Source organism: Tursiops truncatus, chromosome 16 (assembly GCF_011762595.2).
Source record: "Tursiops truncatus isolate mTurTru1 chromosome 16, mTurTru1.mat.Y, whole genome shotgun sequence".
Lineage (NCBI taxonomy): Eukaryota > Metazoa > Chordata > Mammalia > Artiodactyla > Delphinidae > Tursiops > Tursiops truncatus.
The window spans coordinates 14,794,215-14,809,255 of NC_047049.1; the positions used below are offsets into that span (position 1 = coordinate 14,794,215).

Below are 15,041 nucleotides of genomic sequence, written 5' to 3' on the forward strand. Positions count from 1 at the left end.
ATTTAAAGTTCCCATTTATCTTCCCTACTATGATCTGGCCATCCCTATGTAAGCCAGAGGCTGCTACAATTCAATATTTTAGCAATTGTGGCTTCGTATTAATTAAGTCAGGTTCATGAGGCAACAAAATGAGTTTATAAAGACTGTGCATCATTGAGTCAGGCAACCTTGGGTTCAAATCTTAGCTCTTTAATGTACATGCTGATTGATATAGGGAAGGTTACCTCTCCTTCCCGAAAATCAGTTTCCTTATCTCTGAAATGGGGATTTCATGACTTTCCTAAAGACTTTCTTGTGAACATTAAATAAGATTCTTCATCTTCTTCCTTACCAGGGGACTTCCTTCCACGAATCAAGAAGGCATGATTGCTGACCTCTGAGAAGGGGTTGATTTTTTTATTATTAATGGAGTGGTTCAAAAATAGTTGCTTTTCTACAAAAACAAAACATGGTAGAAACAATGTACCCCTAAGAAAACTTAAATCATTATTTTTATCTTGAAGTCACATCTTCATGATTGTGTGTGCCTTATTTTGGGTCGGGGAAATGTGAGAATAACTGGTATTATTGCTAGAAAGGTCACACAAAATTTGCAACTGATACAGGAAACTATAGAACTCTTCTTGAATTTTTAGTTCATCCTCTCAAGTTTAGGCATTACTGAAATATGTGGTACCATAACTAAAGCCCTATAAAATACATTTAAGGTCAAGGAAATATACTGGACTGGAAGAGGTAATACTGTGACTACCACAGTAAATGAAAAATTAGTCATTTAGAACATTATTGTTAGATGTGGATAAATTCAGCAAGATATTATACAAGAAACTACTCCAGAAATTGTTCACATGAAAGCACTGGCTGGAGATGATGTACAGTGGGTTAGAATTATATCTGTTTTCAAAATATAATAAATGCATAAATAATGTAGGTACCTATTTTTTTATTTTTTTGTAGGATAAGTAGGAAACCCAGACCAATAATCCATTTTAATTTCAGAAATTGTTCCAAGTTGAATTCCTCTTTAATTATAAATTGTATAAATATAATTATAAATTAGTTATAATGATGTTACAAGCATCCTTGCTGGCACTTCTCATGATAGTTTAGTGTCCTTCAGTTTCCAAAAACATGTGTCTGGGCTCTTGGCTTCAACTGAACAACACAGCAGAAAGTAAAACTGAAAGCTGTGACATTTGTGAGAATTCAAGTTTTTCTGGAAATTGAAGGAGGAGAGGATAGCCAAGAGAGAAGCAAACCAGAATTATGGCTAATCTGAGCCTATGTGTATGACATTATGGATCATATTGGAGAGAAGGATTACTCACACCCACATTGTGAGTCAGATATCCCACTTATATTAAATGTCTTATATCCTCAATGAACTCTATAAGTACCATTAAACATTCAAGAAGCCAAAGGTAAAGACTAAATTCTGATTCATGCTGCAACATGGATGAACATTGGAAACACTGAAACATTAGGCTAAGTGAAATAAGCCGAACACGGAAGTACAAATGTTGTATGATTACACATATGAGGTACCTGGAACACAGAAACTGATCGAGAATGACAGAGAAAGTAGAATAAAGGTTACCAGAGGCTGGGGGTAGGGGAGGAATAGGGAGTTATTGCTTAATGGATACAGAAATTCTATTTGGACTGATGAAAAATTTTGATGATGGATTGTGGTAATGGTTGCATAACACTGCAAATGTACTTAAATGTCACCAAATTGTATACCTAAAAATGGTTAAAATTATAAATTTTACTTTACGTATGTTTTACCACAATAAAAAAGAAGTCTACAGTGTTTACAAGGCACTTATTAAAACATTCTTATTATACAGAAAATGTAGTTTCTGACATTAATATGTCTTTATAAAAATACACACCATCAGTGAAGAGAGTATTATACTTGTAAGAAGACATCCTCAAAAAGCCTTATTTAAAAGTCAAAACTTTAAATGTAGTCCCAAGAATGTAGGCATCCCTTAAAATCTAAGGAATAAGGAGTATTTCCCTATTTTGGGGAAAGAGGGCTCTTACTTTATTAGAAAATGAAAATTTAAATTATACTATTTTTTGGCAAGTTCAGTAAAATATTTTAGAGGAAAGAAGCTAGCGAATGCCAGGATACATTTTGAGGTTTCACCTATTTGAAAAACTATTAAAATATATGATACAGATTTAGTAAGCTGGATTAATGTATACTAAGAATACAGCATTTGAGAAAGAGTGACATCAGCAAGATGGTGGTATAGGAAGTCCCAGTGCTCATCCCTGACAAAAAGAAAACAATTTAACAATGATAGATGGACCAAAACACTTTTTTGACAGGACCAAAATCCAGTTAAGAAGTTGCAGGACAAAAAAATGAATACAAAACTGAGAATAGCCACATTATAATGGGTAAAAAGAACAATTTCACTTTACCAAGGTCAGCACCTCCCCCAAGCCAGCACAGCTCAACATCAGAAAGATCAACTTGGCCAATGACTGCTCCCTCAGGGGAAAGAGAGAGTGTAGGATATATCCAACATGATTGTCCTTTAATTGTACTGCCCAAAGGACCTATTTCTGTCTCCACTATGACAGAGAGCACTGAGAGAACAAGCATGTGTGGACATCTGACATCAGCTAAGAGAAAACAAACAAAATGTGGGTGGCTCACTAGAGCCAACATGACTCAGAGAGATTGGGAGAAGGTGCACAACCCTGAGAACTTCTCCCCCAGAAGAAGTTGTTAAAGGGTACAAACTTGCAAAGAGTAGGTAAATCCTAGAGATCTAATGCACAATATAGTGATTATAGACAACAAATACTGTATCATAAACTTCAAAGTTGCTAAGAGACTAGATTTTAATTATTGCCCCTCAAAAATTACAATTATGTGACATGACAGAGGTGTTAGCTCATGCTATGTTTGTAATCATATTGTAATATATGCACATATTAAATCAGCATATTATACAGTTTAAACTTACACAATGCAATATGTCAATTACATCTCAATAAAAATATTTTTTTAAAACCTAGCATTCATATAACTCAGATAAAACAGTTGATTTAGAAAAAATATAATGAAAACATACTACTATGTAACAGTATATTTTTAAAAAAAGAAAATATATATAAGATAGCCTGTGTTTTGAAGCTTTGGGTTATATTTTCAAAAAGACTACTCCCAGTTTCAGAACGTAATTAAAAGCATAAACACTGTTGTAAGCCTGAAAAATAATAGAAATAATGCATAAATTGTAGGACTATTTACAAAATCTGAAATATCAAGCTCACAAATTCTGTGAATCACAAAGATAACTAGGTCTTACGAAAAGAAAAAATTAACAGGATTAGTCTTTCTACAAAAGCCCTACAGTGTGATAATTCTGAGAAGAGGTACAGTTACAATGAAAGATGATGAAAAGCTGTATCCATTGATATTTTAAAAGTTAAATTATCTTCTCACCTGTTCTGGGTTTGCTATGAAGTTTATGGCAGTATGATGGCGATCATCTTCCTGTAATAAGCTGAATGTAAACTGATAATCAATCAAAAGGCTGTCTGTAGGGAAAAAAAAAATACAATCCTGATATGTACTTTTAAAAATTGACAAAAGTTAGGTGAATATATATTGCATATCAGATTTGAAAATTATTATCATTAATTCTTAGTGGCCTATTCAAGACTGGCAAACTATAAATCTTTGTTATCAAGCAACAAAAAGCAAAATATAGATATGAAAGTAGTCCTAACGCTTCAAAATTCTATTTATTACTTCTCTTGCTATTATAAAGGTTCTACAAACACTGTAGCCATTCTGGAAACTACACAAGAGAATAAAATAAAGTCATCCACAATCTTACAATCAGAGAAAAATACAGCTATCACTTTGGTGCATTTTATTCCAGTTATAATTCTGTAGATAGAAAGACAGGGAGACATTTTGGTATCCTAGTTTCATAAAATCAAAATTCTTTGAAAACATGAATTTTAATAGCTAAATAATATTTCATCACATGCCATAATGCATTTACTTGGACCTATTATTGTAGTAATTTTTACTTTCAGCAGTTTTTAAATGACTCTGTGATAAGTATCATTCTACAAAAGTGACTCTTATTAACAATTGGTAAAAAGAATTCAGTGGTAAACATTTTAAAATTTTGTCCATGTATAATAATACTGAAACCAAGGTGAAACATTTAAATGTTATAGGTCATGAATAGCTTCACGTGTTGTGAGTGAAGTATCACTCATAATGTTAAACTGCCACCTTTTATGGATCAGAAAATAAAGGATCAGAAAATAAAGGAATTAAAACATAATTCTGAACCAGTTCATGTAGGTCAAATCTGAAAAAGCCTCCCAGAATAGAACAGAGATGAAAATCACTGAAGAGGAATATCAGACATACAAATTTTCAACATATGCAGGGAAAGTGTTATTAAAAGCAGACAATCATAACAAATTGAAAGGAGCACATATATGTTAAATATATGATAAAAAATCTGTTGAAGATTCAAACCTAAATGTTAAAAGGAAATGCCCTGCATAAAAGATAAAAAGATATTATTTGGCCATAAAGAAGAATGAAGTACTGATACCTGCTATAACGTGGATGAACCTTGAAAACATTATGATAAATAAAAGAAGCCATCACAAAATCTACCATATTCCATGATATCATTTATACGATATTTCAGAGTAGACAAATCTTTAAAGAGAGAAAAAAGGTTGCCCAAGGCTAGGGGAAAGGAGAATGAGGACTGACTGATAATATGTACTGGGTTTCTCTTAGGAGTGAGGAAAATGCTATAAATTAGATAGTGGTGATGTCTGCACAACCTTGTGAATATACTAAAAAAATCACTGAATGTACACTTTAAAAGAGTGAGACTTTAGGTATATGAATTATATCTCAATAAAGTTGTTATTAAAAAAATAGACATCCAGGCATATCCATATGGGCATGTGCACACATGCGCGTGCGCACACACACACACACACACACACACACACATATTCATACAAACAAATTAGTTATTTAGAAAGCAAGATTAGGCAAGATGCTAGGTGATCTTGAGTAACAACATGTCAAAAGACAAGAAACTGAAGCAATATTTTATGAAATATATATACTCAACCATCCTGTCTACATAGAAAAACAACATAATGATAACTCCACATAAGCAAATGCCCTAAAATATAAGATCTACATACTCATCCTGAAAAAAAATTATTTATACAAATACTACAACTAAGAGACAAATACAGATATGGAAATAGCATAGCAAAAAGGTCTGTCAGTGAACAGATGGCAGATTTCAAGTTAGAATAAAAGAAGAAAACAAAGTTAACTTTCTTATGTCTAAAATCAGATTGTTGACAAAGAAATATAACACAACTAAAAAGCTACTAAAATAATAAAAAATTTCAGTATGTGGCCAGATATAATATAAAAATATAAATACCTACAGTTCTTATTTGGGGGCTATTTTAACACAAAAACCCACACCACCTTAATTGCTATAACTATATAGTCAGCCCTAACATCTAAAATCTCCAAACCACTTTCAATATATATCCTCTGCTTATAATAAAGCTATCCTGAGAGTACAGAGTATTCGAGTCCTATAAGCCTTCTTGGAACTTGAACACAACGTAATTAATGCATAATTAAAGTACACGCAGAAATTGAAATCAAGAATGATGTCAAGAGAGATAACAGGCAGGTGAAAAAGTATTAAACGGATAGAAGATTAAATGGGCCGCACAGGATTTCAGTGCAAGGCAGCAACAAGGAGAGGTAAAATATTGCTTCAAAGGAGATGAAATTTTGCAGTGAGTAAAGAAAAGCGGTTATTTGTCAAACTCAAAGGAAGAAAGGTTGATACTATTTCTATGTCTAGATTCTAAGGGGTCGATACTGGGAAAGAAAAAACAGTCAACACTTCCCCCAAAGAAGAGTCACGTTTCAGGATACAAGTTTCTGTTAAAGTAAGATAGTAGAGTTTCAAAAAGAGAGTAATAATATACTTGGTGGTTTAATTTAAAAAATAATAACATTTTTTAAAGGAAAGAAAGATTAATGCCCCAGAACCAAGGAGCATACTTAGCTCCCAGGTTCTTCTTTCTAAACACCATTCTCCAATATAAGGAACCATGGCTTCTTGGAAAAATGGTTGATTACAGGGCTAGGGCTGGAAAGTACAATATGAGTCTGAAACTTCTTATAGTGTCAGAAAATAAGGAAGTACTCAGAGAATGATAGAGTCTTGCCAAAACAACAAAGGAGACAATTTGAGGGAGTTCCCGATGGCCAAATCTAGAGCAATTTCAGCTGTAAAATAAATAACAATAGCAATTTATCATAAGCCACAATATGTGTGTGTGTGTATCTCCATGGGTCCGTACTGATAAACACAAATAAGTGAATAAACAAATAAATGAAGAAGAGACAGCTCTTCCTTATAGTTAATAAATTGTAGAGGAAACAGAAGAAATAACAGAATAGAAAATCACCATTTGGCAAGAACATCAATGTATGGTAAAAATAGTGGGTGATAGTATGGTGAGAAATAGGACATTTACACAATTTTAAAGAACTTCTCCATAATACACTCACTAAATACAATAAAAACAGTAACTTTAGAGTGGAAAAACTGGTAGACATTGTGCATTAACAAGCGACCAAAGACAACACCACCAATAATGGAACAAAATGATATCATATGCTTCCCGACAGGATGCACTGAGAAAAAACACACATCACTTCTGTGGTATCCTTACTAAAAATGCATAACCTGAATTTCATCATGAAAAAACATCAGACAAAACCAAATTGAGGGATATTCTATAAAATAACTGTCCAATACTTTCCAAGGGTCAAAGTCATAAAAAATGTGCACATTTTTTGTAAATCTGAAATTATTTCACATGGAAAATTTTAAAAGAGCTTTTAAAAAAGCTGCCTATATGTCCTCAAGTTTCATTCATGTCATATATTACAGGATTTCCATTCAACCGTCAATGAACATTTAAGCTATTTCTACATCTTGACTCTATTAAACAGTGTGGCAATGAACACTGTAATGCTATTATCTCTTCAAGATCCTGATTTCAACTCTTTTGGATAAACACCCAGAATGATATTGCTGGAGCTCAGTGAAATAAAACAGTCACAGAAGGACAAATACTGCATAATTCTACTTATATGAGGTATCTAAAATAGTCAAGCCCATAAAATTAGAGAGTAGCAAGATGGTTGCCATGGGCTGAGAGGAGGGGAAAAACAGGAGTTGATAATCAACAGACATAAAGTCTCAATTATGCAAGGTGAATAAAAATTTGTTGAGGATAGATTTCATGTCAAAAATAAGATAATTTTTATTTGATTTTAAAACTGCCAATATGGAAAAAAACAATGAATAAAATTAATTTAAAGGTATGATATGCTGGTAGTTACAAGAGAACAGATGACATACCTAAAGATATTAAGGACAAATTAAAGAAAAATAATTCTGAGAAATATTTCCTTTGTCATGCCATGTTTGGAAAAGAAATAAATACACTAAAAGTGTATATTAGCTTCTTATTGCTGCTATTACAAATTACCAGAAACTTAGTGGCATAAAGCAACATGAATTTATTCTCTTATAGTTCTGTAAGTCTGAAATCCAAATGAGTCTTACAGGGTAAAACCAGTGTTAGGGGTGGTTCCTTCTGGAGGATATTCAAAAAGAATCCACTTCCTGCCTCTTCCAGCTTCTGAAGACCTCTCATTCTTTAGCTCATGACCCCTTCCTTCCTCTCTTTCCAACCTCTTCCTTCCATCATCACAGTTCCCACTACTGTAGTCAAATCTCCCTCTGTACCCTTTCAGAAGAATGCATGTAATTATACTGGGTCCACCAGAATAATCCAGGAAAATCTCATCTCAAAAATCTTTAATTGAATCATATCTGCAAATCCCCTTTTACCATTTATGGTAATATATTCACAAGTTTCAGGAATCAGGATGTGGACTTCTTTGGAGGGGGAGGCCATTATTCAGCCTACTACAGCGTCATTACATAGACAAAAGACTGGGAAAGTATCGGATACAATGTTACCAATAATTTTCTCTGGATAGAAGAATTTCAGTGATTTTTAATTTGTCTTTTTGTCTATTTCTTTTCTAGAATGAAACACACATTATTTCCATAACTGGGGCCAAAACGGGGGAAATTTGTTAAAAGAAGTGTTCAGAGAACTTTTTTCTTTTGATCCTTGATCTTTAATGTGTTTTTCACATGACTTACACTTACATGTTAAGAAATCAGATTTATATGGTTGTATATCTTTCCAGAAATGGCATATCTAATTCCTAATTCACTTATTTCTTAGGTATAGACAAATAAAAACATGTAAAATAATTAGTCTCTCTGCCTAGTCTTCTCTGGCTAGAGCAAACCAAGGGTGAAGTTCCAACATGCAACAGCAGACTTTTTTAGGTAGTTCAGTCAATACTGGACTAGCAGTCCTGGAGCAAAAAAAAAAAAAAGTGGCTGCTATTCACCACAAAGAATTAATAACAAATTATATACAAAATCAAGCTCATGAATAAGACACAGACAGCATGTTAAAAGGAGTTTAGGGCTTCCCTGGTGGCGCAGTGGTTGAGAGTCTGCCTGCCGATGCAGGGGACACGGGTTCGTGCCCTGGTCCGGGAAGATCCCACATGCCACGGGGCGGCTGGGCCCGTAAGCCATGGCCGCTGAGCCTGCGCGTCCGGAGCCTGTGCTCCGCAACAGGAAAGGCCACAACAGTGAGAGGCCCGCATACCGCAAAAAAAAAAAAGGAGTTTAAGCAAATAAAACATCATGAGAAAAGATTTTAACATGCACAAAATGTTTTAAAAGGTCAGATATTACAGCAAACTAATGATTAATTGCAAAGTGATGACTAAAAATTTATACATAGGAAAGACATTTTGAAAGAGAACTTGAACTATGAAGAAAGTTTCTGAGTACATTACATATGGGGGTGATGAAGAGCAAATGGTGAATATTTGTTTTACTCTTTTAACGAAAGCTATATAAAATAATGCATTTTTAAGAAAAGTAGTAACCAGTGATAAAAACCATCAAACATATTGGAACTATCGATATATCTGAGGTCTAAGAAGGCAAACACGCCAGGATCACAAGTGAGTGAAATCAACCTTGACTTGTGTATGCTGTATCAATGCACTGTTCATACAAATTTCAGAAATTCTTAATTTGAATATTTTGAGGAAGGAACTAAGGCCTAATGATTTGCTTTTTTACCAGTGAATATTGTATTTTACTTTTATAGCATTATGCACAGTATTTAAGGAGAACTCAACTGTAATCTCCCATTTACCAACTGGGTTATCATATGTAGGTTAATTAACCTCAGTGAGATTCAATGGTACAATGAGGATAAAATTGCCTACCTCATAGGATTGCTCTGTGGGCTAAACATAATTGTGTTAGTATGTATTGGGCTTGACTGTCTCACAAAATAAAGGCATTCAATAAATATTATTTCACTTTCATTATTCACTATATTGGCTCTGAATTAATTCTAAAAGATTTCAAAAGTCAAACAGATTCTCATATGTGTATTTATATAGTTTTATATTTGTTCATAAATATATGAGTTCATGATCATGTATTCAGCCATCCTGAGGGGTGTGAAAAGGATGCATACAGACTTTGACAACAACATCAAGAATTCAAATATGTTTTAAACAATGGCATATGTATAAGTACATGCATTTGCCAACTTAGACAATTGTTTATTAAATGATAAAACTTATGCTAATATAAGTTCAAGTATACTCACAGTGTAAATGTATCACAGTCATATTTAAAATGTAGCTGCAGGCTCTATTTACAATAGCCAGGAGGTGGAAACAACCTAAGTGTCCATCATCGGATGAATGGATAAAGAACATGTGGCACATATATACAATGGAATATTACTCAGCCATAAAAAGAAACAAAATTGAGCTATTTGTAATGAGGTGGATGGACCTAGAGTCTGTCATACAGAGTGAAGTAAGAAAGAGAAAGACAAATACTGTACACTAACACATATATATGGAATTTAAGGGGAAAAAATGTCATGAAGAACCTAGGGGTAAGACAGGAATAAACACACAGACCTACTAGAGAATGGACTTGAGGATATGGGGAGGGGGAGGGTAAGCTGTGACAAAGTAAGAGAGTGGCATGGACATATATACACTACCAAACGTAAAATAGATAGCTAGTGGGAAGCAGCCGCATAGCACAGGGAGATCAGCTCTGTGCTTTGTGACCACCTAGAGGGGTGGGATGGGGAGGGTGGGAGGGAGGGAGACACAAGAGGGAAGAGATATGGTAACATATGTATATGTATAACTGACTCACTTTGTTATAAAGCAGGAACTAACACACCATTGTAAAGCAATTATACTCCAATAAAGATTTTAAAAAAAAAAGTTAATTGTTATAGTGATTTTTTTTTTTAGTAGACTTGGAGGTTTGTGAACACGGTTAAAGGATAATAACTGTTAATCAAAAAGACTTCCATAAAATAAATAAATAAATGATAAATAAAATAAAACGTAGCTGCAGGAACAATGCCTCAGAAAATGAACTAAAATGATCCTTTCATGCTCTATTGCCCTCACCGAGCTGTTTGACATACTGCAAGCAGCCTGATTATTTTAAAATTAAAATTTAACATTTAACTCTCCTCTTAACATCCTTCAATGGCTTCTCTTTTTTCTTAAGATTTTTCTTAAGTCCTTACATGTCCTATAAAGTGCTACATGATTTGATCCTGCATATCTCACACACCTCATCCCCTAACCCCCTTTACCTAGTTGTGTGTGTTAAAGTATTAGTATATCATATGCCATGTTCTTTCCAGCCACTGACCTTTGTGCAAGCTGCCCCCGCTGATTCTACTCCTTCCCATACTCACACCATCACCACTCCACTAACCAAGTCATCTTTCACATCAAAGCTTCATTATTCTCTTGCTTCACCCACTTCTACTCCCGGGTCCACAAATTAGGTCAAGCTCTCTTGTAATCTCTTGTAATATAGTCCCAAAGCATCTATAATTCTCATTCAGAGTTCTTATGACAATCATATCTAGGTAACTATATAACGAGTTCAATATCTATCTTCCCTACAACTTTATAAGCTTCAATGGAGCAGAACATGTTTTGTTCTCTGTAATATCCCCAGAGTCCAACAAAGTAGTCAGTCAATAAACATATGTTGAATGAATAAACAAAAGTGAGTCAATTCCAATAACTGACAGTCTCTCCAAGCACTAACAGTATAATTCTTTTTTTTTATGATTAAGAACTTTATTTATTTTTTTTAACATCTTTATTGGGGTATAATTGCTTTAGAATGGTGTGTTAGTTTCTGCTTTATAACAAAGTGAATCAGTTATACATATACATATGTTCCCATATCTCTTTCCTCTTGCGTCTCCCTCCCTCCCACCCCCCCCCCCCATCCCACCCCTCCAGGCGGTCACAAAGCACCGAGCTGATCTCCCTGTGCTATGCGGCTGCTTCCCACTAGCTATCTATTTTACGTTTGGTAGTGTATATATGTCCATGCCGCTCTCTCGCTTTGTCACAGCTCATCCTTCCCCCTCCCCATATCCTCAAGTCCGTTCTCTAATAGGTCTGTGTCTTTATTCCTGTCTTACCCCTAGGTTCTTCATGACATTTATAATTCTTAAGTAAGTAAAACTTAAGGAGAAAAAAATATGTCATCCTTGTGCATTTTAAATGATAATATTAAATTGTTTTTCACATAATAAATATTCAATAAATACAGTATTTCCTTGCTTGCTGAACAGTACTATCCATGCTTACAATTATTAATTAAGAATTTCTATTGAACTTGAAACATTTAGAATAATTGCAAAGGCGAAATCTGTTGCAGGAATTTTGCAAGTGGAACACTTGCTAGATATAATATCACAGAAAAAGCACAGAACCTTTGTGATTAACCACACTCTGAATGACTCATTGTGCGGCCTAGGATATACACTTCAACCCATGGAGTCTTACTTTTTTCATCAATGAATAAAAGAGGATGGACCATGATCACCAATACCTCTATGTCAATGATTCTAATTTACGGGTTTTCACATAATATACCATGATCTCTTCAGAAGCCACCTTCCTTTGCTTCATAGTATCTCCAAGTAGCTAAACTTTCCATTATTCTGCAATGACATACGGAAAACTGCTTAAATTTTATTTGTAGCAAATGTTCCACAGGCTAAGTAGAAAAACAAAGATTGAAACTCATTTGTATTTAAATCAATGGCTGGTGCTTAAAGCTGTACTACTTTATGTAAATAAATTAAAAAATAATGTAAAGCAACTTTTACTTGATAACCTATAACATGATCTCCAAACATTTTTGGTCAAACACCCTATCAATAAAAATACTTGCCCATACAGCCACAATACATGTGTATTCATTCATTTGTTAATAATTTACATGTGTACTCCAGTATATATTTACTGAAAGCCTTCCTAGGAGCCACAGGCTTTTCTAAGTATAGGTTCCAACAACAGGAGGTCTTGGGTTCACAGATTTTCTTTCTAATGAGTAAAGAAAATCCACATTCAAGTTAACAAACAAGTGAGATAATTTCATTTCAGTGCATTAGGATGGAAAAAAAAAGTTACTGTAATACCTAAGGGACTCTATTTTAGGTAAGAGTTGACTATTAGTTAGAGATGGAGTATTTGAGGCAGAAAAATAGTAAATACAAAAGCCACAATCTAAGGTAAGGTCTGGGATATTTTAGAACAAGCAGATTAAGTCATTAAGAACTTTTATAAAAATACAATGACTGCCATATAAATTCGCAAATGTTCAGGAATCTAATCCTGAACTCCGTTTTGTTAATTGAGTCCTATACCAGAATAGGAACCAGTACAGTTAGAGTTACCCTAGGTATGAATATCTATCAGGTGGGAGTTTCTCACTAATCTTCCTTTTCACAATTTTACTGAATATTCTAAAAGTGCAGCATATAAAATAAACTTTAAGATAATTTATTCTATGCATACTCTTCAAAAAATTGAACTGAGGGCTTCCCTGGTGGCGCAGTGGTTGAGAGTTCGCCTGCCAATGCAGGGGACATGGGTTCGTGCCCCAGTCCGGGAGGGTCCCGCGTGCCGCAGAGCGGCTGGGCCCGTGAGCCAGGGCCGCTGAGCCTGTGCATCCGGAGCCTGTGCTCCGCAGCGGGAGGAGCCACAGCAGTGAGAGGCCCGCGTACCGAAAAAAAAAAAAAAAAAAAAAATTGAACTGAATGAATTCTAATTAGAACTGCATTAAATTTATATATCAATTTTTGTAAGCATATTTTCATATGAAGACTTCATTTGAGAAAACAGTTTAAATTTTTAATTATTTAGTCCCTGTTTTCATTCCTTTAACATGATGTTTTTACTTTATTCATATAAAAACAACTCTTAGGTTAAATATAGTGCGAATTTTTGTTGCTCTAGTTTTATTACCTGTGGTTGAGAGTGAGTGGTATAGATCCAGAGGTGGGTATAGACCCAGGCTGCCTGGATTGAAACTGGCTTTGACATTTCCTAGCCATGTGATCTTATACAAATGGATTAAACTTTCTCTGCCTCTTTTCCCTCAAATTAAAACAATGGCAATAATAAGCATACCTTAAAAAACTAAAAATAGAACTACCATATGACCCAGCAATCCCACTACTGGGCAAGTACCCTGAAAAAAAACATAATTCAAAAAGAGTCATGTACCACAATGTTCACTGCAGCACTATTTACAATAGCCAGGACATGGAAGCAACCTAAATGTCCATTGACAGATGAATGGATAAAGAAGATGTGGCACATATATACAATGGAATATTACTCAGCTATAAAAAGGAATGAAATTGAGTTATCTGAAATGAGATGGATGGACCTGGAGCCTGTCACAGAGTGAAGCAAGTCAGAAAGAGAAAAACAAATACCGTATGCTAACGCATATATATGGAATCTAAAAAACGGTACTGATGAACCTAGTGGCAAGGTAGGAATAAAGACGCAGACATAGAGAACGGACTTGAGGATGCAGAGCGTGGGGAAGGGAAGCTGGGATGAAGTGAGAGAGTAGCACTGACATATATATGCTACCAAATGTAAAATGGATGGCTAGTGGGAAGCTGCTGCATAGCAGAGGATGATCAACTCGATGCTTTGTGATGACCTAGAGGGGTGGGATAGGGAGGGTGGGAGGGAGGCTCACGAGGGAGGGTATACGGGAATATATGTATACATATAGCCGATTCACTTTGTTGTACAGCAGAAACTAACACAACATTGTAAAGCAATTGTACTCCAATAAACATGAAAAAAAAATAACCATACCCTTCTCATTTGAGGATTAAACAAGCTAATAAATGTAAAAAGCTTAAAATAGCCTGGCACAATAAGTGCTCAATAAAGTTTAACTAGTATTATCACTATTTTAAAATCAGGTGGTTTTCCAGTTTTATTTAATAAATGATCCTAAATAATGAGCTATATATCTGTGGAAAAAAGTTGTTCACAATAGGAATATTATATATGCTATTACTCCTTTTATGTAAAATCGTTCTCAGGACATAAGTTATTTAGAAAGACATGCATTCAGCATTTCCCAAGAAAAAGAGGCAATTCTCTTCCAAGGAGAAGCCACTCAGCAGTGGACCTGAAGAGGCTGCTGCCAGCAAGAGCAGCAGCTCCAAGAAAAAGAAAAAGCTCGGAAAGCTACCCCAGGGAAATGAGAATGGACATTTCCCTAGTACGGCATAACTTGCAGAGATATTTCCCAACCCATCCCCTATAGCCCAATAAAAATAAAAACAAATTCACAAGTAAAAAAAAGAAAAGAAAAGCACATTCAACATCTTCATACAAATAAGGAGCTATCAACCCTTGCTCAAGACAGATAAAGCGAGAAAAGTATGTTCAGGAGATGAGCTGCCACTCTGCC

General features: G+C 34.7%; 1 protein-coding gene across 3 annotated transcripts in view; it reads right to left on the reverse strand.

Moving 5' to 3' along the window:
* The window catches only part of ATRNL1 (attractin like 1), a 742,727-nt gene that overhangs the window by 501,614 nt on the left and 226,072 nt on the right, over positions 1–15,041 (reverse strand). For all 3 annotated transcript variants that reach the window (XM_033841823.2, XM_073793921.1, XM_073793922.1), the window contains exon 22: positions 3,470–3,564. In XM_033841823.2, coding sequence (XP_033697714.1) covers positions 3,470–3,564 — 95 coding nt within the window. The remainder of the gene's footprint in view (positions 1–3,469; positions 3,565–15,041) is intronic.